Consider the following 26,456-nt stretch of genomic DNA (forward strand, 5'->3'; position numbering starts at 1 on the left):
TCAAGGCGTAACAACCGCAGCAATGTGTTCCAACACAGGCATGTCAAAATCTGATCTGGGACCTGTGGTCTCTAGCGATAGGTTGTTTTGACGTGAGACCCGCCTCTTTTGGTGTGTGTTTGGGAAGGGCGCGTTCTCATTGGCTGGTGAGAAAAGGAGGCGTGTCGCGCATGAAGTGATCTCGCCGAGAGGACGGTAATGCTATAGCTACTCTTGGTGGTTTTCTGAACATTGAGTGTAGGATATGCCCTTTTAAATTGAAAGTTTATTGTATATCGATGTCATATGAATTGTTTGACGGTCGGATGCATCAGTGGAGGGTTTATTTGACGCAGTGCCGTCATGCGTCCTTTTTTGGCTGGAAATATTGGTGGGCAGTGATGGTGGCATTGGTCTTGAAGACTACAGTTATGCTCTGCAATAAAGGTGCATAGGGAGCATGCAGCATCTGTGTTGAAATGCAGGGTTAGTTCATGCATTCAAATGTATTTTATTTTTTTAAGATACTCAGTACAACCAGTACTGCTTGCCTTTTTGGGGGACATTGGATTAATGAAATAATGAAATTCCAGACATGAGCTTACCTATATGTAACTTATTTGTTTTTGATGATGATAAAATAATCATGTAATATAGATAGTAGTATCCATGCCTCTGTATCTGTCATTGATTTGTGTGTAATAGGATGGATCAGACCCAAGGTGACATGTCTGCCATATGTGTACCCAGCAAGAGGAAAATGCCAAGACCAAAACTAAACCCCCAAAAATCAGGTAATTCTCCATTAATTTATTAAATACTAAACTTTGTAATCCCTATATGGCTTATTTTGAAGTGATTGCATTCCCAGATCATAATTATGATTAATCATAAGTCTGTTCTGATTAGATAAATGTATGCTTTTGGCAGACACTTTTATCCACAGTGACTTACATTGCATTCAAAGTACACATTTTAATCAGTTCTTGCTTTTCCCTGAGAATCGAACCCATGACCTTGGCGTTGCTAGCAGCACCATTGTGCTCTATGGTTTGAGCTACAGGAACTAAATGAACTAACATTATAGGGCTGGTGATTTATTAAGTTTTGAACTGTAAATAAAATCAAGTACAGTGACCAGTTTATTTGTTTTAAATCTATTATAATTCAATTTGGTGTTGGGTGTAAGTCAATACTAAGTAATTAACAGTTATTTCTCATGTAATTGCAATAAAGGTAGGGTAGGCAATGTTTTTCATAAACACTTTTTGTTATAGTGGTTGAAACTCTTGACATCCTGATATTAATAAAAAATACAAGTGGTCTAAATATTAAAAATGTACACATCTTCTGTGGAAGTCAGGACCAAAAAATGTATGTCCAGTCATTGCATAGGGAACGGGTGCTACCCACCGTGTCGCCCCTGAAATGGCTTACCTTACCTTAAATTCTAGAACAAGTCTATATAAAACAGTTGTGGATTTAACAACAAATGTATGTTTGTAATTTAACCTTCTCTCTTTAAATACTTTGGTCAGTTCAAGAATAATTTATGCAATTTTATATTATTTGTTTGAAAGAATTAAAAGAGCGTTTCATGTCAATCCATGTATTGTTCAACAGGTCGAGGTTGATGAGATTTAGAAAGTAATTAGTATTATCTAATGTAATACTTTTTAGAGAGAGTAAATAGTACAGTAATCTAATTACACTCACTGTAAAACCGAACAGTGAAATTAATTAAATTAAATGAGTTTGTTTCACTCAAATAATAATGAAAGTTATTGTACTTAATAGAAAAAAGTTGCATGAACTCAAAATTTCATTGTATTAAGCTAAACTTAATATGATTGAGTTGAGCTGCAGCAGATTTCTAATTCCCAGCATGCTTTGCGTCAGACCATATAAATAACTGTTGAAATTAAGTGTTATTTTGTGTGTTTTTGCACAAGATTAACATATGGAGATATAAGTTAATGTTCAATGTTGTGTTATGTTGTGATTCAGGGGGTTCTGTTATGTTAGATTTGTAGGGTTACCACTGTGGTGAAGAGTAGAGCCTGTGGTTAGGTTGAGGATGAGCTGCAAAACATTTAAGACCACATATGTTGTTTGATTACATATATGCAAGTATATATTGACAGTCTCTCTGATAGCAAATAACACATGCTATTATAACTATGTAACATTTAACCAAGATCTGAATGTGATATATGTGTGATTTATGTAATTAACATTATGAGTTGGGAAAGGGATGCTGGTGACGGGATTGTTAGTGAGAGACACCTGTGCACCACACTGGCCTTGATCCGCTTCCATGGCTCTCAGCCCTTCCCCACTTGTCACTAAAAAAATTTAAGTTCTACCAACTTTTAAAAAATGAGTTAGTTTACTTAAATGTTTTGAGGTGATACGTTTCTTCAAATGTTTTGAGTATTCTGAACTTACTGGGTTTTACAGTGCTGTTTAAAAAAGTAATTCATTACTAGTTAATAATTACATCTTCGAGTAACTTACCCGACACTGAATCAATTGAATGCAATTGGTTGTGCTTTCAACAGGTGTCATAAAGGATTTGGGAAAAGAGGCTGAAGGTAGAGGAATGAAACCATCCAAAGTAAGACCAAGCATCCTCACCTTGAGTTATGCATCAATATGCCAGTGTATATAGTATGACCCAGTTGTTAGGTTACCCTATTGGAATTGCTCCGTTTATTACTGTGTTTGAAGTTCTGGTTGTTTTGGAAAAATCATAACATTAGGTCATTAATAAAATGCATTAAAATAAAAAATAATAAAATAATAAAATTGCATTTCAGAATGAGGAAACAAGCTCTCAGAAAATAAAGAGAACTTATTCCAGAAAAAAGTGAGTTTCTTCTGTTCATTTGTGTATTCATGCATGAAATTTAGTAGTAAACGGATATGGTTTACAGCAATAATGGTGTCAAAACTTCATGACCTAAGGTATCATGATCTCCAGCCTGTGATTATGAGACCTACAGAGGATTCAGGCCACGAGTCATCTTGCAGTTCAGTTATTACATCCAGTCTGATCAATGGTTTGGAAAGCCAACCTATGCACACTGACCACACCAGCAGAATGATGGGGGAAACTGATGGATCCAGTTCAGATACTTTAATAGATACAGGTTAGTACAGACTTTGAGATATTTAAGAAGAATAAACGGCCAAATGAAGGTCCTGATAATCTCCGAAAGTTGTACAAGTAGTATTTATACCACAGATTTTAAATCGAAGAAGCAGAAGATGGAAGAAGCTCAACGGCCTTTAAAAAAGTACATCGAGGAAGTAAAGCAAACAGGTATGACATCTCTGTTTTTCCTCAATAATCCGCATGATAAGCTGTGTAAAGTGCAGACTGTGTCTTTTTTCTTTAACAGTACCTGTTATAGTTCCTGTTGCTCAGTTCACTCACAAGAATCAGATAAGTCACAGCACGCAGGAGCAGAAATCATCTCAGTGCACCAAAAAAGAGTCACCTGTTTATCCGCCAGGTAAATGAGGCAGTTGTTCAGGCTAAATGAAAATGGCACAAAACTGTTTTGTTTAAATGCCTTTCTTTACAGGAAGTCAGGAGGAGAAATGGCAGTTGCAGATTTTGGCAAAGGGTAGAGTGACCTGCCCAAAATGCAAAAGTGTTGGAAGGAAGACAGTGGATGGGTTAAAGAAGCACCTGGAAACCTGCAAACTGGTACATGCCATTGTAACAATGTTTATAAAAATATCTTTGAAATTATTTATTAGCACTTGTTTGAGCTCTGAACATGATTTTGTAGAATCCGTTTACATGTCCACACTGTGGGAAACAACTGAAAACTTCAACTGGAATGAAGTACCACCTCATGGCTGACCACAACAACTTGGTTAGTTAGTTATTTTTTTTTTTATTTATTTTTTTTTTAAATATATAGTAACATTGACAATGAAGAGGTGATGGTGTTGATTCAAAGATTATTTTCTTTCTTGGTTTTTCAGCCCATTCCAGATACTGGGAATGACCTAGTTGACCAAGCAGTGAAGGAGAAACTGCGGAAAGTCCTAAAGAGAATGGGAAAATTAAAATGTTCAAAAGAGGTGTGATCATATTTTACAATTAAAATTACTTTACAAAAAATAATTAATTATTTAGTTCATGTTATAAAATAAATTGATACTGATACTGTGCTGTATGAAACTTTTGTAGAGATTTAATTGTGTGATAGCATTAGTAAAATAATTTTTATTTGTATAGTCTATATACAGTATACAGCATAAAATAATACCTGTACAGTGGCCTTGAGCTTGGGAAAGGAAAGGTGCTTTATAAATTAATAAATCTTTATTATTATTACTATTATTATTATTATTGCCGTTTAAAGTACATCAGAAATCAGTATATAAAAAACAGAAAGGTATTAGTAATAAACAAGAAATGAAAATAAAGTACACTACTGTTCAAAAGTGGAGTCAGTAAGATTTTTTTTTTTTTTTTTTAAAGATAAAAGATTAATACTTTTTTCAACAAGAATGCATTAAATTAATCAAAATGATTTCCGAAGGATCATGTGAGCAGTGTTGCCAAGTCCGTGGTTTTCCTGCAGAATTGGGCTACTTTAACACTGTTGCCACAGGTTGTTTTTCATGTCCACAGGTTGAAGTGACCCAAATAATATAATATTCATGGAATGCAAATTTTACCAAGGGAACCCTGTCAGAAACGCAGATTTTACCCCCCGGAACTCGATTTTTTTTACCAGGGGAAACCCCCCACTCCCTACATATCGCGATTGGGATAGTTATGGGCTGATTTTGATTAAGAATTGGGTGGGTTTTGTTGTGAAAACCTGGCAACTCTGCATGTGACACTGAATAAAAAATATTAAAGGTGCCCTAGAACTTTTTTTAAAAAGATGTAATATAAGTCTAAGGTGTCCCCTGAATTTTAACTGCCTATTTTGGGGCCTAACTATGTATTAACTATGTACCGATATATATAGGTTGCGGCCCCTTTAATTTTTGTGCTCCCCTGCCCCCGGAGCTCGCGCTTGCCTTGAACAGCAGCATAAACAAAATTCACACAGCTAATATAACCCTCAAAATAGATCTTTACAAAGTGTTCATCATGCATGCTGCATGCATACATCGGATTATGTGAGTATTGTATTTATTTGGAGTTTATTAATGAGTTCGATAGTATGCTCCGTGGCTAACGGCTAATGCTACACTGTTGGAGAGATTTATAAAGAATGAAGTTGTGTTTATGCATTATAAAGATAGCAAGTGTTTAAAAATGAAAATAGCGACGGCTCGTCTCTGTGAATACAGTAATAAACGATGTTAACTTTAACCACATTTAACAGTACATTAGCAACATGCTAACGAAACATTTAGAAAGACAATTTACAAATATCACTAAAAATATCATGATATCATGGATAATGTCAGTTATTATCGCTCCATCTGCCATTTTTCGCTATTGTTCTTGCTTGCTTACCTAGTCTGATGATTCAGCTGTGCACATCCAGACGTTCTGCCCTTGTCTTATGCTTGAACATGAGCTGGCATATGCAAATATTGGGGGCGTACACCCCGACTGTTACTTATCAGTCGGTGTTATGTTGAGATTCGCCTGTTCTTCGGATGTCTTTTAAACAAATGAGATTTATATAAGAAGGAGGAATTATTCAACTATGCCGAGGTAAATTCAATATTTAATTCTAGGGCACCTTTAAAACAAAATATATTTTAAAAAGTTATTTTAATTTGTAATAAGATTCACAATGTTTCTCTTTTTAATCTGTAAGAGAATTATAACAAAAATATTTTAAAATCTTGTTGACTCCAAACTTTTGAACAGTAGTGTAAAAATGAAAAATATAAAAAAGGAAGATAATATGAGGAAAAAATAAATAATAAAATTTTAAATAAAGACTATATAGCATTGTGGATGTTTTTTTGTTGTTTTTTTTTTTTTAGGGTTGCACAGGAAGTTTTACTAGTATAATGGGTTACGTGTACCATATGAAGAAATGTGGCAAAGAGGCCTCAGAACTAGAGAAACTCTTAATGAACTGTAAACACTGTGGAAAAGCGTATCGTTCTAGAGCAGGTCTGGAGTACCACCTCAAGAACGAACACAGCCCGGTGAGTCCTCCTAACTATTATTCAGTTTCATGTATAAATAAACTGTTCTGACATGATTGATTCTCATTCAGGCTGTTGAAATTTCTGCAAATAAACTGACACAATTATCCATTGCAGATGGCACAAGAAATTGAAGTAGAGGAGGTAAAGACACAGAAAGAGCCCATCCCAGAGCGTACACCGAGCGGACGGGCCAAACGCTTGTCGGCGCAGGTGGCCGTGTTCCACCTGAGGGAGATTGCCAGCGAGGAGCTGCTGAAGGAATGGCCCAAAAGGAAAGTCCAGCGTGACCTGGTACCAGACGACAGGAAGGTGCTGCTAAACCTATATATGTCAAACATGTTGTAATTGCAGGGCTGTGAAGAAGTCAGAACCAGTGTGAAGCTCTTTTTGGTAAGGCTGCATCACCTTTCGCATACTACAAGGTTTCAGTTTCTCTGTCACAGAATGAATAAGAATTGTGAATGAAGAATTGACATTTCATTCATTTTTAAAGGCATTTATGGTATTTTTGTATTCACGTAGCTGAAGTATTCTCGTCCAGGGTTGCCGGCCTTCAGCCAGGAGACTCTGAGGAAGTGGAAGAATGAAGTCAAACTGCATAAAAAAGTGCAGTGTCCCAACAAGGTGTGAACATCATGCATAAACTGTTATTTCACCATTAATGTTAAAACTTAAAATGTGCATGTAATGCAATGCAAAAGTGAATGTTTGAACTAAATGTGAAACGATCATCTGTGTTTTCATCATATTAGGGATGTGATTGCTTCTATACCAGCGTATCTGGTCTAAAGGCTCATCTTGGGTTATGTACCTTGGTAAGGAATAACTGGCTATTCTTTTTAATGCATTATACATAATTACTACATTACAGGATATTTGGTATATTAGATGGAATAAATTCTTATATACTGCCGCAATACTATACACTGCTCTTCAAAAATTTGATGTCTGTAATTTTTTGTTTACTGTTTTTACTGTATTTTTGATCAAATAAAAACAGAATTTTGTGAAATATTATTACAAATTAAAATTTAAATAAATTTTTCTTTTTATTAATATATTTTAAAATGCACTTTATTTCAGTGGTGGCAAAGCTTCATTTTCAGCATCATTACTCTAGTCTTCAATGTCACTTCTATGTCATTCTAACCCCCTTAAAGGTTTCACTCTTTGTTATATTGCAGCCATTTGCTAAAATCAAGTTCATTTTTTTCCTCATTAATGTACACACAGCACCCCATATTGACAGAAAAACACAGAATAGTTGACATTTTTGCTGATTTATTAAAAAAGAAAAAACATAATATAATATGTTTAATATATGATGATCTAATATGATGATTTAGTCATTTTATATATATATATATATATATATATATATTATTAGTATTATACTAACATATACTAGTATAGTATATATTAGTATAATTATCATAACATGGATACTTATATAATTATAGGTATTCGATAAGTTTCAATGGTTCTCTTATAATAATTTTTCTTGTTCATAATTGGATTTTCTCTTTTCTCTGGAATTCATTTATGAAGAGATGGTGAAGCTTTTTTTCTCTCTCTGCAGGGTGAATTTGAGACTGGGAAGTATAAATGCTTGATATGCAAGAAAGAATTCAACTCTGAAAGCGGAGTCAAGTACCACATCAATTCCATTCATTCTCAGGTAATAAAATAGCAAAAAAAATTAACTAAAAAAAAAGCCAATTCAAAATATTAATAACTGCATATGCATATATATATATATATATATATATGATATAAAGCAGCATAAAATAAAAGGTATGGTGTTACCCAGTGTTATTTTTTTATTATATTATATTATATTATATTATATTATATAAAAAAATAACACTGGGTAACACAATACCTTTTATTTTATGCTGCTTTATATCATAAAAATTTACATTTTATACCAAATATTTTCACTGTTATATTTTACACAGGACTGGTTTGTTGTTCGGTCCAATTCTAAGAGTTCAAAGATAGATAAACTGCACAAGACTCAGCCAAAGGAAGATTCCATGAAGCCTCCAGACCTTCCCTCTCCAAATCCAGCCCTCAGTTTTCCCCAAGTATCCAGCACCTGGAAGGATAGACAGACATCAATGGTGCCCATGTCAAGTGGAACAGCAACACCTGGAAAAGTGGAAATAAAGAAGAAGGAGGGGCGAAACAGACGGAAAGAGAAAGAAAGCAGACAGGAGAAAGATTGCTACGAGTTCAGCGGCAGTGACAGTCCGAGCAGTAGCAGCAGTAGCTCCAGCTCCAGCAGCGAGTCAGAGGCAGAGGACGAATGGGCCCTCAGAAGGCCCCTCACAAAGTCTGTGTCCAGCCAGCAACCTGGAAGTCATTCGTAGATCATTCTTACTCCTTTTTCAAAATGGAAATTTTCCTATGTTTACATCCAAAGATTCAGTATCACATGATCCTTCAGAAATCATTCTAAAAGGCTGATTTGCTGCTCAAAAAACATTTACTATTCTCATCAACTTTGAAAACAGTTGTATTGCTCAATCATTTTGTGTGATGCTTTTTTTCAGGATTCTTTGATGAATGGAAAGGTCAAAAGATCAGCACACTGTAAATGCCTGTACTGCCACTTTTGATCAATTTAATGCATCCTTGCTGAATAAAAGTATTTCTTTTTTTTAATTTCTAGCTCCATAATATGCAAACAGTAATGTTTGTATTTATAGGATGTAGAATTGTGTTTCCCTTTTTATTGACAGGAAGAGCTGCATATATTGAAAGGCCACAGCAAACATTTAAAAACTCACAATTTGACCTTACTATTTATTTAATTGTTGGAATGAAATATTTTATATTTTAACAAGTATATCTATGTATATTGAATGTAGTAGACCATTATGTTTATTTTTCTGTAAGCTCTGCCTCATGCGCTGCACCTCTAATAAGTTTTACAGTAGACCAATGACCGACTTATTGAAACGGTTGCATGTTACAATGTTCATGAATGCTGCTGGTTTTTTGTGATATATTAAGTGTGATTCTTCTGACATGATACAGACATGATACTCCGTAATACTTGGATTTGTGACGTGATCTATGCTGCATTCCATTCTATGTGATCTATGCTGCATTAGCCTTTAAGTATGAAGGTACATTGTGCTTTGAGGAAGTGTTCCTGGATGCCAGGGGAAGAAAATGAGTGTGTTGTGTTGTTAATTAAAATGACGTACTACTGAGATGCATTATTTTTTGTAAGACACAAATCTCTTTAAAGTTTTAGAAGACTTCACATCTGTCTTTATGAAAACGGATACTTTTAAATATACATGCACACACATTATGTCCTCCGTAGGTATAAATGTGTGAAATGTTTCAATAATCAAGTCAAAAAATGTGTATATGTTAGCTTGTGACTATTTTTTTCTGTGTTCAGCAATGTCATATTAATACTGAATATTAAATGTACTATTAATAATTAACAGTTTTGTGTGTTTGTGACATCTCAGGACACAAATTTGTATAATGACATAGATATTACAACGAGAGGGTGAATTATGAGGACATTACCACATGTCTCCATTTTTCAAAATGCTTATAAATCATACAGAATGAGTTTGTTTGAGAAAGTAAAAATGTGGACAGTTTCCTGTGATGGGTAGGTTTAAGTGTAGTGCGATAGAAAATACAGTTTGTACCGTATGAAAACCATTACGCCTATGGAATGTCCCCATAATTCACAAAAAACAAACCTGTGTGTTCTTGTATATGGTTTATGAGGACATAAATGTGTATAATGACATGAGTATTACAACATAAACATGGTTTCCTCTTCCTGTGTCCTCATAAGCCAAATGGCTTTTAAAAAAGTGTTTTTTAAACACTTCCAACATATCCAGCACTATAAAATGTTAAATAAATACAACAAAAACAGATGAATTTTGCACAGGAGGGTTAATTATCCAAAAGATTAGACAGCTTTTTTGTTATGCATACATTTTAAGATTTGAAGAAACTCACCAATTACTTCTGCAAATAGCAAAGGATAAGAGGAGGGGATGTATATTGTTTTTTTGTAAATGAGTGCTCTTGTACAAATGGCACTAAAGTACTCTTCTCTGCTTGACCACATTGATACCACCTCGTGGTCAGGCGGGATCGCGCACATGATTTAAACCTCTCTGGTGTCAGTGTTGGATAGGGGGCGGTAATGAGCAAACCAGGTCATAGGCGACCCTTAAAACATGGCGGCGACTGCTAGCTGATGTGTCAAATATGCTTTAGCCGAAGAGTTTCATAGAAAAGCATCTTATTTCTGTACAGCACGACTGAATAATAGTGTTTTAATCTATATCGGGATCGGGGATATTGTATCCAGCGCGCGTCTGACGGCGGTGAGTGTTTCATTGTATCAAGTGAGTTGGATTCGAACCCGCGTGAATCGAAGACCTTGTGGTTGAAGGAAAGGGTGGACGATCAGCCTGAGCCACTGTTAAAAGCCGTCAGTGCAGAGAAAAAGCCCATGTCTTTCCTGAGCTTCATGGGAGCAAGTCTTTCAGCGTTTCTTCTTATAAAGTTATTTTTTAGAGGATAATGGACTTCTGAAGGAGAAGCAACATCTATCAACTCAAAGCAGTATATACACTTATTTTAAAAGCCGCTTTGAGCTTTTTACAACGTAATATCAAATGCATATGTTTATTTATTTTGCTGTATGGTGTTTAAATTACTTGAGTGATTATTGTTTGGCATAACTGAGTAAGCTCAATGTAGTGTATGTAAGTAGCGCTTCATCTTGATTTTGCGCATGCGTGGATTATTAGCACTGAACAATATTAGTCACACTAACAAAAAAGTACCAGAAAAGTGTATGTCTTGACAAAACCAAGGTTTTTTTGTAATATCAGAGTAATTGATGAATTGTTGCTTGAACATGCTTATATTGCTATTCTATTTTGGGTAGTTACATTAGTTAATATGAACTTATAATGAACTGCTCTTCTACAGTATTTGTTAATCTTTGTTAATGTTAATTTAAAAATGTACTAATGCATTATTAAAATCTTGTTAACATTAGTTAATGCACTGTGAACTAACATGAACAAACAAGCTGTATTTTCATTAACTAATGTGAAGATTAGTAAATAAAGTAACAAATGTATTGCTCATGGTTAGTTTATGTTAGTTAATACATTAAAGGATTAGTTCACTTTCAAATTAAATTTTCCTGATAATTTACTTACCCCAATGTCATTAAAGATGTTAATGTCTTTCTTTCTTCAGTCGAAAAGAAATTGTTTTTGAATGAAACATTCCAGGATTTTTCTCCTTATGATGGCCTCCAAACGGTTGAAGGTCAAACTTACAGTTTCATTGCAGCTTCAAAACATTCGACACGATCCCAGACGAGGAATAAGGGTCTTATCTAGAGAAATCATCATTTTCAAAAAAAACAAAACAAAAAAAGCTCATCTTAAACTAGCTCTCTTCTTCTCTATTCGAATTCCAGCAGTGCTAAGTGTATTACTGCCCTCCTCAGGTCATAGTTTGAACTAATCATTATATACTTGCACTAGCATATTGTATATGACAATTTTGTTCAAACTTTAACCTGAGGAGGGCAGTAATACACTTAGCAGTGTCTACGCTGCTGGAATTCTAATACAGAAGAAGAAGAGAGCTAGTTCAAGATGAGCATTTATGGTTAAAACGTATAAAATAAAATAAAGATGTTTAGAAAATGAGCGATGGTTTCTCTAGATAAGACCCTTATTTCTCATCTGGGATCGCTGTAAACTGTAATTTTGACCTTCAACCGTTTGGGCTCCATTGAAGTCCACTATATGGAGAAAAATCCTGGAATGTTTTCATCAAAAACCTTAATTTCTTTTCGACCGAAGAAAGAAAGACATGAACATCTTGGATGACATGGGGGTGAGTAAATTATCAGGAAACTTTTATTTGAAAGTGAACTAATCCTTTAACTAATGTTTAACTAATGAACCTTATTGTAAAGTGTTACCCTATTTTGTACACATTTGATTTTACTCCACTGAATATAAAATGAACACATTTCTTTACTTCTAGACTGTGCTGGGAACAGTTCTGTAAAAGAACAGGTATTAATGGCAGCAGCTGCCCTGAAGTCGGCCGAGCAGAAAGGCGGAAAAATGGGTCTGCCATGTGAAAAAAACACAGATGACCAGATTAACCATGAGAGTAAAGGAGCGACTCTGGATTCAGAGCCGCAAAAGATTGAGTCAGAGATGCAATTGGCTGGTAAGTGGCCAAAGAACAACCCAGGTAGTTTTATTTTAGTTTCATCAAATATGTTTTTAATATTTTATTTCATTGTTCAATGTTTATTTTATTTCAAGATACAATTTATGGTTTTAGTTTTAGTTAACGATAAAACCCCTTCTTTTTATATGAATAGTTTGTCATTAGACAAGAGCCAAGTACTGCCAAAAGGCATGTTTGACCTTCATGATGTGATTTAAATTGCTTTTGTTCTTTATGCCTTTATGAATGGACAAATGATGAGATAATCAGAAATGGATCTAATTCCCACTGCGTTCATGAATCTTTTATTGTGACTGTCTTTCCTAGGACAGACACCTGCCTCTCAGGTTCCCCCAGCTGTGGACCAGGAAAGTCAAGTTAATGCAGAGGGAACCCAAAAGAAACAAGGATCTAAGGCAAAGACCCCTGCCAAAAGGAGCAGAAAGGAGACCATTCCACAGACTCCACAACAACATGACAATTCAGCAGCCTCTGATACTTCTGAACTCACTTCTAGTGGTCGGCCCAAGAGGAGAGCTGCTAAAGTGTATGCTCTCCATTTTTATGCAGTTTCCCAAAATCTATGCATCATGTATAGATTATATGACTATATAGTATACTACACTGTGTGCAAGTTGATTTTCTGATCATATTTTTTTTTCCAAGCACATTTTACCAATTCCAATCCACATCAATCTTAAGACCTACTATTAATATTGTTTTAAATCATTTAAAAGTGATATATAATTGTTTCAAATCTGGCAGTAAGGTGTGGGAGTTTTAGTCCATCTCTTATCCTGAAATGTCCGTCTTGCAGATATGGACTAAAAATGATCTTCCAAAACTTACTGCCAGATTCTGGAAGATAAATTCTTCAAACAGTGGTACAAGAGGATGTGGTGCTGGTCCTTCAGGAGTCACTCTCAAGCTGTCTGTCTATAAGGCCTATAAAAACCCAGTCTTCATGTATTTTATAACACTTCAGCTTGTGATTCTTATTAAGAGCGGGTCACTTTTTAGGATTCTTCAGCTAACCTAAGTCTCTGAGATCCTGACACCTCACACTTCTGAAGACTCCAGGTAGGTTGCAGTTCTGGAAAATGGTGGTGCTGGAGACTAAAGGGTTCCTGATGGTTTCACACTTAATTCTTCACCTTAATTCTTAATTATTTTGCAGTTAACATGTGTCTTTTCTTTTCCACCTGTTTTTGTATGACCCCGCTGACCCAATGAGCATTTTGCTGTCCCTTGGTCATGCTTTAACTTTGCAATTTCTAGTATTGCATTAGTATTGCCTCCTTCTCATGAGCATTTAATAATTTTTGACTTTTCAGTCTGAGTTAAATCTCTTTTTTGGCTCATTTTGCCTGTAAAAGAAAACCTGCCTAATAATTCTGCACACCTGAATATAAGGCATTTTTCATTTCCAGCCGTCATGAACAATTATATATCACTTATAAATGATTAAAAACAATGTTAATAGTAGTTATTAAGATTGATGTGGATTGGAATTGGTAAAATGTGCTTGGAAAAAAAATATGATCAGAAAATCAACTTGCCTAATAATTCTGCACACAGTGTATATATTGCAGGATTAAATATATCTTGCTCTAGAAAAATCAATGCTGTTCTCATCAGGACTTAAACTTGGTTATTCCACATTGGAAAACCGACATGCTTACCATTGAGCTACTCACAAAGTGTCTTATGTTTTGCCGAAGCAAAAACACAGATGGAAATAGATTGAAGGAAATATGGCAAACTACATAACTCAAATTCACAGTTTTTCAGCACAAAAACCTGCTTAATGTTTGCTAACTATCCGCAGTCCTGTTAAACCTGACACTCAATATGTGGAAATATTGTGCCTTTAGTATTTAAATTATGCTGTCATTTTCCTTGATGTATTTTCTTTTTGGATCTAATTTGTTCTAATAGGCTGCTAATTTTGTAATAGTGGTCTTGTTAATTCATCTAATTTTTTTCATCTTGATTAGTGCTTTAGATTATCTTCACAACCTGACCAAGGATCTCAGTACTCCATCTACCAAAGTTAGGCCCAAATCTGGTGAATTGGACAGCACCTCCCAGAAAAAGAATGCAGCAAAGGGAAGAGGGACGAAAAGGAAAACTCCAGATTATAACAGCAACTTGGATGATGATGAGGATTTTTCTCCAGGAAAGGATGAAGAGGCAGAGAGCGAAGATGAAGAAGATTCAGAGCCAGACTTCAGCTTGAAGGCGGAGCGCAGAAGCAGACCATCCAGACGAAATTATGTGAGTTTACAGTCAGAACCTTTTTTGCTGACATTGATTCCTGTGTGGTCGAATTTTTGAACTGTGCTTTGCTCAACAGCATTGTCTGCTTCCAAACGGCTTGGCTAACAATGTCATGGAGCCTATCTGGAACTGTTTTAGTAGGACCAAAACTTTGTAAGCTATTCACTTCCTACAAGATTATGTAAGAATTACCATTTTAGCATTTCATATTATCTGTATCACTTGTATCTTGATATTACTTGTCATTCTTTCACTAAATGCTAGCCGGGATGAAAACTTCTCCCCCTGGGTATTTCCTGAGTGGATTCCTTCTGCCAAAGATTGGCATTTCCTGTCTAACAGGTATTGGTGTAGCTAAAAATCACATAATATCCATGGAAATAAAGAAATTGTAATTTTAACAGGCGTTTGTTTTGATTAACAGTGAGGCTGAAAAATATTTACCCCAAGAGAAAGAATCTGCCTCTTTTACCTTTACGCGGGAAAAAATCAAGGGAGAGATCAAACTGCAAACAGTGAGAAGGTAAGATATCATTTGTAAGCTTCCACTAATTCTCTTTGGTTCTTTAAAAAGATTTTGTCTCTATCTTTATTGTCTCTATTGTTAAGCTCACGTGACGTTGCTGTGCTATGCAGTCACGAAAGCTTATTGTTTGCATGCGTTTTTAAGTATTGCAGTTTAAAAAAACAAGTGATTTGAAACCATTGAAGCACAGTAAGCAGCAAAAGACAACTAATTTTGCTCTATGCGTGTGACTTTTTCTCAATAAAACTTATGCGCTCAATTGAGGCGGATACGGTTTTTTTATCCGATAAGAAATATGCATAAACTATGATGAAAACACATTTGCCGAATAAATCCCCTTGATGGGCAACAAAAAACTCATGTGACATTGCCTCAGCAGAGGATGTGATTGGATAACTTAACTAACCAGCTGATCAATTTCACTCTTGGTTTATCATTCTGAAATGCCTGAGCCAAACATCTGTCATCAAAACTATTTGATAATGCATTTTCCCAGGAAGTGAATTTTGTTCTTTTGAACAACATGGGATAGAAACTGCATTATTCGCAAATGTTTTATGCAATATTACTATTTTGCGCATAAATAAAATGTGCAACTTTGGATGGAAACATAGTTACTGACAGTGATTAAATCATCCCAAATGAATGACACTGACAATTAGTTGTCATTGTCTCTACCATAATATAATTTTTTTTTTTTTTTACATGATGTGATTGTTGCCATTATTAATATATGAGACATGTTACAATGGACCCTTCGATAAGCCCCGCCCTCCTTAGTTACTGTTGCTACGCCTGTCAAGCTTTCGAGCCTGACAAGTCATTTACAGTATGTATGCAGCGGTGTCAGACATTTTCAAGGAGATAATTAGTCATTTTTGGCGAACAGGTGAAATATCTGAGAGAGCAAGACAAAATGGACTGCAGTATGCATTCGAGGGATATATCCACGACATAATATGCAACCAATTAGAAAATAATTTGATCAAAATTGAAGCTAAAGCTCCCAGCGCGAGCAGCAGCCGCCTCATACGCTGACATTTCCAATGGGAAACACACAATTTATTGTGGAAAAGCTTTGTTCATCCACAGCAGGTTAAATGAAATTTGTGAAAATAACCTAATAATAACCATAAGTCTTGTGGAATAAACACAAGACGTTAGCCTGGCCCGGCCACTTTGCAATGATAACATTCTCCCGCTTATATTTTTAGCAGGCCAGGCTAACGTAACTCCGTCTTGCCTTTAATCATTTTATTTCACGTCCAAATATATGAATTATGAACAGAGAACCGTCATTCTTTTCAAGCAATGATGTGCTAAGTTAGCTAGCTAGCTAACCTAGCCATCAGATTGTCCTACCCGGGCTCACTGCATATGCATACATCAATATTACATCATTGTTTTCATGATAAATAACACAAAATTACTGTATTTGCATTATTGTAAGGGTAGGTTTAATGTTGGGTAGGTGTATATGTTAATAAAGCCACAAACCATCACGCTGGAAGCACAATCACAAAAGGGTAGGCATGATAAGCTTTAGCTTCAGTCTACACCTTTTGGTCAATAAGAGTGTAAACATCTTGTTTTTTTTGTTTTTTTTTCCTTTTTTGAATGATTTTGTAATTATTTTAATATGTAAGGTTATGTATGTGTACATGCATATGCACAATTGTATGTATCTGTAAGTTTTATGTTTTCTTGTGCAACAGGGAATTTTGCTTGTTGACCAAAAAACAATAAATAAATAAGAAAAAAACAATCTGATAGGTAACGTTAGCATTTTTCGGATTTTGTCCGATTTTGCTAACGTTAACTACTGTTTCAATGGGAAGTAGCAAAATCTGACAGGGTAGCAAAAATTGTCAGAACACCGGCATTTCTCCCCTTGGGTTTTAGGTTTCGGGAAGGGAAAAAAGTTCAACCACCCCGTCCAAACTTTTAGGATACCGGGTATCAGGTTAACACAATCCATAAGCACAACGCTTTGGCATGTTCCCTCACTCGAAAGCTTGACAGACCTCCCGCGCCTAGTAACGGTTGCTAAACCACGATTGGCCTGTGGCGGTTTTCGGGCGTGGCTTAGCGAAGGGTCACCTTGTACAGGAATTCCCAAACTTTTTTTGTTAGTCAATCCCCTTTGACCTAAAATATGTGTTGAAGTATCCGTTGAGAGTTAACATTTAAATAATTTAACTACACATTCACATGTTCACATTTCTCTGATGTTGTTTTTTTTTGTTTGTTTTTTTTTTGGTTAGTTAAACAAAACAAATGTTTTTTAGTAAGTGTTTTATTTTTGATCCTTTTTATTTTTAAATTATTTTAATTTGAGTTATTAGTACACTACCGTTCAAAGGTTTGGGGTCGGCAATGTTTTTAATTAAGAACTCCCTTATGCTCACGAAGGTTGCAATTATTTAAAAAGAAATACAGTAAAAAATGTTATTCCTGTGATGGCACAGCTGAATTTTCAGCATCGTTACTCCATTCTTCAGTGTCACATGATCCTTCAGAAATCATTCTAACATGCTGATTTGGTTCTCAAGTAACATTTCTTATCATAAATGGTTGAAACAGTCATGCTGTTTTTATGTGTAAACTGTGATTTTTTTTTTTTTCAGGGTTCTTTGATTTTTAGTTTAAACAGTAGTCTATATCTACTCTCATGTAAAATGTCTGCTGATCTGCAGGTTTGAATCATTGCCACATCATTCTGAGCGCTGGGACGCCATGTTCTTTGTTGGGGGTCCTGTGCGGTCCATGGAGTGGTGCCCATGTCCTGACGGGGCAGCAAAAAGACAGTATGCCGCCATCTACTGCCACAAAGGCATGGATGACAAACACAAAATCAACCAGCTATACTCAGGTCCTGTCTTACTGCAACTGTGGGACATCGGAGACCTTCAGTGTAAAAGCAGGTGACCAAGATAAGACACTTACAGATTGGCTTTAAGAGAAAATATGTATGCTGTGTTGGGCTTTAGAATAAAATACTAATTTATGTTTTCCCCCCCCCCACTTCAGGCCCTCAACTGCTCCTCATCTAGCATACGCTCTGGCAATAGATGACGGATGCATCTGGAATATAAGGTGGTGTCCTTCAGGAGTGTGGGAGCTGCCCTCCACTAGCAGAAAGGTAAGAAATTACATTAGACCAAGAAGTCTTCAGGAAATTTAAAGGTACACTATGTAACTTTTTTTTAATCCTTCCTCTAAAACATGTTTTTGTTTTACGCTGATTCACTATGGTAAGCATATTATAAGTGTTTTTATTTTAGACCTGTCGGGATGGTTTTCATGGGAAATTGCATACATACATCTCGTCATATCCGTAAATAAAGTAAAGACACTCCGGCTACTTTGACGTGTATATGGTGTGGGAGTAGCATAGGTTAGTTGTCACAATGAGCGAGAAAGTTTGACATGGAGCATGCTAAATCCTGTACCTCCAGGGAATTAACCGTTTTAAACAAACAGCAAACAGAGGAGAATCTGCTGACAAAAAAAGAACGCGACAGAGCTTGTAATATAACCAGAATCACCATTGGCTTCACTTTTCGGAGATGGCGAAAACTGGGGGATTTGAAATATTGTAAAAGTGACACAGAGGTGGCGTTTTTAATTGCACAAGTAAGTTATTTTATTGAAGTGGAGCAGATAAATTGCCATATGTTGCTCTCTAACCGAGTTCGTTAATGTAGAGTTCATTATCTATTGTGAAGGGTCATATTCATCCGCACAGTCACACAGCCAAAGCACAACCAAGACAGTGTTCTTCCACAAAATGCATTCAGTTTTGTTTTTAAACAACTAGAGGGCCAAAAGTTACATAGTGTACCTTTTTTTTTTTTTTTTTAAAAAAGAAAAAATTGTACAATTATATTGAACAAAAATGTATTTAATAATATGTAAATGACTGTGTTTTCATTTTTGTCAGGCTCCACAAATGCCTAGATTGGGTCTTCTAGCAGCAGCTTTCTCTAATGGAACCATCGGTGTCTACAGTCTTCCACACCCAGAAGCCCTTGCAGCACACCATCAGAGTAAAGGTGAGAGAATGGTGAAATGCATTAATTTGCCTGTGCTTCTCATTACTTTAATGGGGTCATATCAGGTCCACTTAAAATACTTGTGCCAAGGACAGTCAAAGTTTAGTTTGTCATGACAATTTTAACTCTCTGTGTGAAACTTGGCTGTTTTTTAGAACAGGGGTGTCCAATCCTTCTCCTGGAGGGCTCCAACACACCTGCCTCAAAGGTTTTTAGTGATCCTAAAGACCTTGATTAGCTCGTTCAGATGTTTAATTCGGGTTGAAGCTAGACTCTTATGGAAGGTGGTCACTCCTGATTGGACTCTTGTGATTTTAAAAACACTCAGTGAATTCATTAGCAATGTGTTGTTCCTTCCAGAAGAGGGCAGCACATGACAGAACAGTCCCAAGCCAAGTGTTAAAAATGCATTTTTCTCATTAGCACTAAACAAAGACTAATTTATCTCCCATGATGGCTTTGCTTAACTTTTACAAACATTGGAAAACAAAGTTTAAGACAGAACAAACTGAATTTCCTGAAATTGTTTGGAAGGTGAATTGAATTGATTTATTGATGGATGGATTGATTTGTTGTTGTTATAATTGTATGATTTCATTCATTCATCCATTAATTCATTTAATAATAATACTTTTTATTATTATCATTTTACCCTGTAAGTCTAATTACATTTTAGTCAAAGTGTATTTTACAACAGGCTTTAAAAAGTAAAATTTTTTTTAAAGCTATTCAGGCTCTTAAATGTGGATCAGGGGATTTTATTTTATTTCATTGCACATCTTAAGGCCACATGCACTGATAAAATGGCCAGCGTAGGCTGATTGTCCCATGGGAGCTCATAATACCCTTTCCTCAGGGAGTGCTGAGAACAGACTGATGACCTGCCATCAACTGCATCATTCCCTATTTTCCTCTTTTCTTTTATTATCTTAAACACACATTATCTGTACTGTTTGTGTGTGTTTGCAAAAGATTACCCTCCCAGGGCTTCTCATTCATCACGGTCACAGTGAGAGAGCTAGAAAAAAGGAGGGAGGGTCTAGTGCCTATATGAGTTTCACTGCCTTCAGCCGTTTGATTAGAGGCCCCCCTTTTCACAGCATTGACATGTCGCTTATCTACGGTTATAATGATCGCTCCTGTTTTATGAGCTATTGACCATTCTGCAAACAAAAAACATATTTTTCCAATGACCATTCAAGCATATCAGTGTTTCTGACTAAATGAAATTCTTTGCAAGAAACATGTATAGCAAGCATGTTATTATATTATGCTGTTTTTGATGTGACAGAATTCAGATTGTGTACACTGAATGGGATTGCTTACGGCTAGCTCTCCACATCACGAATGATGCCAATGAATAACGAAACAGTGTGTGTGTGTGTGTGTGTGTGTGAGAGTACTTGTTTTGACTATACTTGTGAGGACCAAATGTCCTCACTTATATTGTGAAATACTTTCACAACCCACTAATGAAGACATTGACTGGTCCTCACCAGTTTTATCTCAGCAAAAAGAGGTTTTTATTTATGTCTAATGATGTGCACATGTTTCTGTGATGGGTAGGTTTAGGAGTAGGGGTTGGGTTAGGTGATAGAAAATATCATTGACCTGATATAAAATCAATTGAAGTCTATGCAATGTCCTCACTAAGATGGCAAAACAAATGTGTGTGTGTGTGAGTGAGAGTAAGTGAATAAGTGAGAGAGAGATCTCCCTCTAGCACTGATCTGCTGGTACTGTGTTTACTCACTGTATCCAGATGCCAGCCATGGGTTAACATGATGAATGCATATCATATTTTAATTGATTCTGCATACAGCCAACAATCCATCATATCTAAAGAGCAGATAATATATTTATACTGAGTTATGTAGCGTACTTGTTAAAGATCAAGGCTGCTAATTGAATCGTTGCAGGTTTGAACCCAGTAAGATGCAAAGCATTAACTGTAACCATACCACTGAGATTTAATTTGTAACTTAACATGGCAGAGTTCTGTAGCAGTCTTGTTTGACATCATGTAAACATTTCTGCTTTGTGGAATGCCTGACAGCAGTGAAATCATTCTCTTGCAGCTTAGTGTTCTGACTTGCACCATTTTACCATACAGTAACGCAAAATTTATGATATAATGTTGTTTGCTAATAATGTCATACTTTGAATAAAACAAAAAGTATGTTTGAATAGCACTGAATAATAATTGAATGAATGTGTGAAAACAAAGTCCCTTTAAGACAAGTAATTTACAATTGAGACAATTGTTAAGTAACAATTGTCTCATAATTTTTTTTCCAAACGCTCGAATCATGACAAAAAAACCTGTATTTTTTAGGCTGGATCAAGCTAATGCGCATGCGCAGACCTAAATGCGCGTCTCTTGTGCCTCATTTCGGAGGCGCGTGTTTTACTGTTTCTATAGAAACCAGAGCTTCTAACGGCCGCTGCAGTGACGCGATGACTTTAGCTTTGGCTCTTATTTTGAAGGCGGGACTTATTCCGCCATATTGCGCGTTACACTTTCTCCCATTCAAAACAATACGAGTGACATGTCTTGTGTTATTCTATAGTCTTTGGTGAAAAGCAGGTATTGTATAGAATGCCTAGCGAATATATAGAATGTGTGAAGTTTGTAGGCAAATTATGAAATGTCTGGTTTTTGTGATTGTTGATTACTTTTCCTTGGCATTCTAGACATTACCTAGGTATTATACAGAATGACAAGCCGACTGGCCCTTTGGCATTGTATAGAATGCCTAAGAAATGTGTGAAATTGTGCCTGTGTGTCTGTGTGTTTTCCAGATCTAGGCAATTATAATGCTTTTAAAAAGATGTTATGCACATCCTCATTCTTATACCACAGAATGAGTATTAAACTATTCACTTACTTTAATACACTAGTAAACTGGCCATTTCATGGCCGTCCTCACTATTTATCATTCAGACATTCAGCTTTTGTACTAGGTTTCTCTAGTTATTGAGTAGTGATATGGTCCATTCTTCTGGTCCCTCAGGGGCCCTCTGTGTGGTAGACTCAGGCCCTGCTCCAGTAGAGATAAGAAGCCAACTGCCCACGTTCATTAATGAACTGTCTGTTTCTTCAGTGTTGCCAGTGTCTTCTTCTCCCTGTTTGCAAACTTCTAATTCATTGATCCTATTCTAAGTTTTAATGCTTTCTTAATTACACTTTCCTGAGGCCAGAAGAACTATTCGGATGTAACAAATTCTCTCTTTAAAGACCTCTTTCTCTCAAAGGACTAAAGCCGTTAGTGAGCGTCAATTCTAATTGGAGTCTTTGATTTAAAAGGGAATTTGAGAAAAAGAAATCCTGGTTGAATGTGTATTTGTTTTTAAATGATAAGAAATTCACTGAGATCTGGACTGAAATGGGCTAGGACTGTACCACTTGCATTTTATTTCTCTGTGTTGTGAATTCTGAAGGAATGGCTGGATATTGTTCAACTAAAAAAAAGTGCTGTATGACCTTTACAAAGCTATTCCTTTTCTCGCTGCTCTTTGTTTTTTATGGATATACAGAAATTGCTTCTCACACTCCACCAGTTTAACATCTCCACGCTGGTTTTGGGATGGGTTTGGTTTTCTGTTGACAGGCTGTTCATGGCTCTGTTTGTGTTTTTTACTGGACTCGCTCTCCTGGTGTCTTTGGTCAGTGACCTGGCAATGAGCTCTGGCCAAGAACTCTTTGCACCCACAGGGAATTAACCTTCATTACTGAACGTACAATCCTTCTAAAAGACCTGTGTGTGTTGGTGTGTGTTGGTGAGTGTTGGTGTGAGTATGTCGGGGAGACATTATGTATATAAATGAAAATCAAAATGTTGTGATGTGATTTTAATTTTGTTTTGTTTTTATTTATTTTTTTTAATTTTTTTTTTTTTGCTTTGCTTTCTTTGGTTGTTTTTTATTAGGGACCAAGCCCCGAAGGGGCTGTAGCCCCTATTGTAATTGTACGTTTTCCCTTTTATTATTATTATTATTCTTCCTCCCGAATGGGAGTCTATGGCAGCCCTATCAACGGAACATGAGAAAATGATGAAATTTGGCACAGTTGTAGAGATGCTCATGAATAGTGATTGGACCAAATTTGGAGTCTCTAGAACCAACTCTATAGCGCCACCACCAGTTCAAAATTTCAACATTCTAACGGTTTTAACATTTGAACTGTTTGTCATAGAAAAATTAAATTTAGTTCATCTGATTCGTCTCTTCATGCTGATGCTATTCAACTTCTTACATTAAGTCTCCACCCATTACAGTAGCGGCCATTTTGAAAAGTACAGTATTTGTTTTTTCGCTTCTCCTCCTTCAAAATTTGTCCAATTTTGTCCAATCTTTGATCAGATTATCTTTGGACTGAGCCGCACAGAAATGACTGAACAGATTTTTTTTATTCATCTTTGTTCAAAGGTTATGATGTCACAAGGTTAACGAGGTCGACCCAAAATTAGTATAGAGGCTGTATCTCGGCCAAACTTTGAGCAATCGAAACAAAAATTGGTACCCTTCATCAGAACCATGGTCTGAGGGTCTATGCCAAACTTGGGAACAGCGCCACCTACAGGTCATGAGATATGAAAAATGGCTATTTTGGCCAATAACTTTTGAACAGTTTGTCAGAAAATCAAGATCTTGGTGTCTATGGATTCCTTGGATCATGCCGAATCCGACGATACAATATTGGATGAATCACGTGTCCGCCATTTTGAATTTTGTCATAAATTGCAATAACTTTTAAACAATTTGACATATCATCACAAAATTTGGTACATATGACCATCAGAGTGTCCTGAAGGTACATGAGAAGTTTCAGCACAGCGCCACCTAGTGTTCCACAGATATAATGATTTTTGCAAAATTGCTTATAACTTTTGAAAACATTATCCAAAATTTGTCTGCTCTATGTCATTTTATTCCCTGGTTTATGCCGATTCCGACAATGTGTCATTTGTCATTTTCCTTAAATGTACCTGTCTGCCATATTGAATTAAATCAAAAACAGTTTTTTCGCTACTCCTCCCACAAATTTTGGTCAATTTTGTCCAAAATCAGCTCAGATGATCTTTGGACCGAGCCGCACAGAAATGACTGAACGGATTTTTGATATTCGCTACCATTCCTGAGATATTCATCTCTGAATGTGACCTTGCTTGTGTTTGTTGTCTTATACTAGTTAGCTTAGCACAGTAATTGCTTAGCATGCTAAACTATTGCTATTCTTTCTAATGTGGTCTTCAGTCAACAGGTTAACCAAAACTTAGTTGGCATTAAATAACTTTGCATACTAATATGGTTAACATGCTATGAAGCTTTTTTTGTGAACTCTTTCTCACACTGAAACCTCTGCTTAGCATACTGATGAACTTGCATGGCTGATTAGCTCAATGTGTTACGCCACGGATCCCGAATGCTCTGCATCGTGGGTTCGAAACTCAGTGTGACACATGCCCAGACCGCATGAGGTACTGTGGCAGGAAAAGATGCAGAACTTGTGTCTGTTCTAGGCATTCTGCCTAAAACTGGTCTAATCTGAAGCTATCACATGCAATTCCTTTATGTCCAAATTCGTAGTTATTCTTCTTCCCCCTGTATGGTAATCAATGAACCATAAGAAGGAAAATTATCAAATTTGGCATGCTTGTAGTGATAGTAATTAAAAGTAATTTGACCAACTTTGGAGTATCTAGGACTAAGTCTATAGCGCCACCACCAGTTCAAATATTCACTTTTGTAAAGGTTATAACTTTTGAACCCTTTGTTCCAGAAAAATGAATGTCAATACAACTGATTCCTCTCTTCATACTGATCACATTCAATATCTTACATTAAGACTCCACCCAGTACAGTAGTGGCCATTTTGAAAAGTACAGTATTCCATTTTTTCACTACTCCTCCTACAATTTTTGTCCAATTTTGTCCAAAATCAGCTCAGGTGATCTTTGGACCGAGCCGCACAGAAATGACTGAACGGATTTTTGATATTCGCTACCATTCCCAAGATATTCATCTCTGAATGTGACCTTGCTTGTGTTTGTTGTCTTATGCTAGTTAGCTTAGCATGCTAATTGCTTAGCATGCTAACCAGTTGTCATTCTCTTTAATGTGGCTCTTCAGCTATCAAGTTAACCATGAGCTTCATTAGCATTAAGTTAGCTTAGCATGCTAATATGGTTAGCATGCTAAGTAATGCTTTTTTGTAAATTCTTTCTTACACTAAAAGTTCTCTTCCACAGATTGTTGAATGTGCATCTTCAAGTAGCTCAATGTGTAAAGCCAGTTACCTGATGAGCTCTGCACCCCAAGATAGTGGGTTCGAATCCCAGGTGGAGAGGTTTTATGAAATAGTGTGTTTTGATTCCTTTACTGCCTCTTGGATTAGAAATAAATGCTTTTTGTTTCATGCTGTGTTCATTTTCATCTAAGCTTATGTACATTCTGAGTTCATTTTCGCCCGTAATTCTGAACCAGCTGTTTCATGTTTGTTCATTTTCTGCTGTTTTTCCTCTTCCTGCTCTGTATTGCGCTACAGCATGATGAGCTGCAGAATGATCTAAAGTAGTTATTAAATATAACATTCAGTGCAGTTTTATAAAAATTCTTCATTTTGAGTTCATTTTCACATGAACTAATGAACTTCGGCAGGTGTGCCAACATTCACCTGCACAGTGGTGCAATGAGATGAGAAATGGACACTGGACTCGGAGGTCGTGGGTTCGAATCCCGTGTGGGGTTCCTTTATACAATTGTGTGTAATGAGTCATTTTGATACCTTTTTTATCCAAATAAGCATTGTACTAATCTTTATTCCTCTTGAATGAGATACAAGTGTTTTTAGTTCATTCCCTGTTCATTCTCTGAACTTCTATTGATTTTCATTTCATTTCCACCTGTCCTTCTGAACCAGCTGTTTTGCATGTACATTCAATTTCTGCTGTTTTTGCTCTTCCTGCTCCGTATTGCGCTACTGCCCCTTCTGGGGCTTGGCCCCGAATTGCTGCTTGCAGCTATATTTTTTTATTGTTTTTGATGTCTTTGTTTTTTAGATAATTTGTTAATATTTTGTTAATATTAAGGTTGAATATTAAGGATTTTTTTATTGGTTTTATTATATTTTATTGTTTTGTTACTTTTTATTTTGTTTTGGTTGTTTTTACGTTAATTTTATTTATTTCGTTTTTATTGTT

The 26,456-nt window shown here is 36.0% G+C and overlaps 2 protein-coding genes across 6 annotated transcripts in view; both read left to right on the forward strand.

Annotated features, from left to right (window-relative positions):
- Window positions 1–186: 186 nt before the first annotated feature.
- znf512 (zinc finger protein 512) lies at window positions 187–9,513 on the forward strand. The gene is made up of 16 exons (XM_067383158.1): window positions 187–195; window positions 685–773; window positions 2,541–2,596; window positions 2,799–2,848; window positions 2,947–3,131; window positions 3,227–3,304; window positions 3,384–3,497; window positions 3,570–3,694; window positions 3,780–3,866; window positions 3,979–4,077; window positions 5,959–6,126; window positions 6,244–6,438; window positions 6,652–6,753; window positions 6,882–6,944; window positions 7,709–7,807; window positions 8,088–9,513. The coding sequence occupies exons 2-16, from the start codon at window positions 686–688 to the stop codon at window positions 8,499–8,501; spliced, it is 1,923 nt and encodes a 640-aa protein (XP_067239259.1). The 5' UTR covers window positions 187–195; window position 685; the 3' UTR covers window positions 8,502–9,513.
- Window positions 9,514–10,367: 854 nt separating this feature from the next.
- Window positions 10,368–26,456, forward strand: part of gtf3c2 (general transcription factor IIIC, polypeptide 2, beta) — a 33,918-nt gene continuing 17,829 nt past the window's right edge. For 4 of the 5 annotated variants that reach the window (XM_067383160.1, XM_067383161.1, XM_067383159.1 and 1 more), the window contains exons 1-10: window positions 10,368–10,505; window positions 12,199–12,414; window positions 12,721–12,940; window positions 14,391–14,670; window positions 14,750–14,826; window positions 14,938–15,015; window positions 15,098–15,196; window positions 17,896–18,123; window positions 18,230–18,341; window positions 19,143–19,254. In XM_067383160.1, the coding sequence (XP_067239261.1) occupies window positions 12,237–12,414; window positions 12,721–12,940; window positions 14,391–14,670; window positions 14,750–14,826; window positions 14,938–15,015; window positions 15,098–15,196; window positions 17,896–18,123; window positions 18,230–18,341; window positions 19,143–19,254 (1,384 nt within the window). In that variant the 5' untranslated portion in view covers window positions 10,368–10,505; window positions 12,199–12,236. The remainder of the gene's footprint in view (window positions 10,506–12,198; window positions 12,415–12,720; window positions 12,941–14,390; window positions 14,671–14,749; window positions 14,827–14,937; window positions 15,016–15,097; window positions 15,197–17,895; window positions 18,124–18,229; window positions 18,342–19,142; window positions 19,255–26,456) is intronic. The other variant, XM_067383163.1, reaches the window with a different exon arrangement.

The sequence above is a fragment of the Chanodichthys erythropterus genome, chromosome 4 (genome assembly GCF_024489055.1).
Source record: "Chanodichthys erythropterus isolate Z2021 chromosome 4, ASM2448905v1, whole genome shotgun sequence".
In the NCBI taxonomy this organism is placed as follows: Eukaryota; Metazoa; Chordata; class Actinopteri; order Cypriniformes; family Xenocyprididae; genus Chanodichthys; species Chanodichthys erythropterus.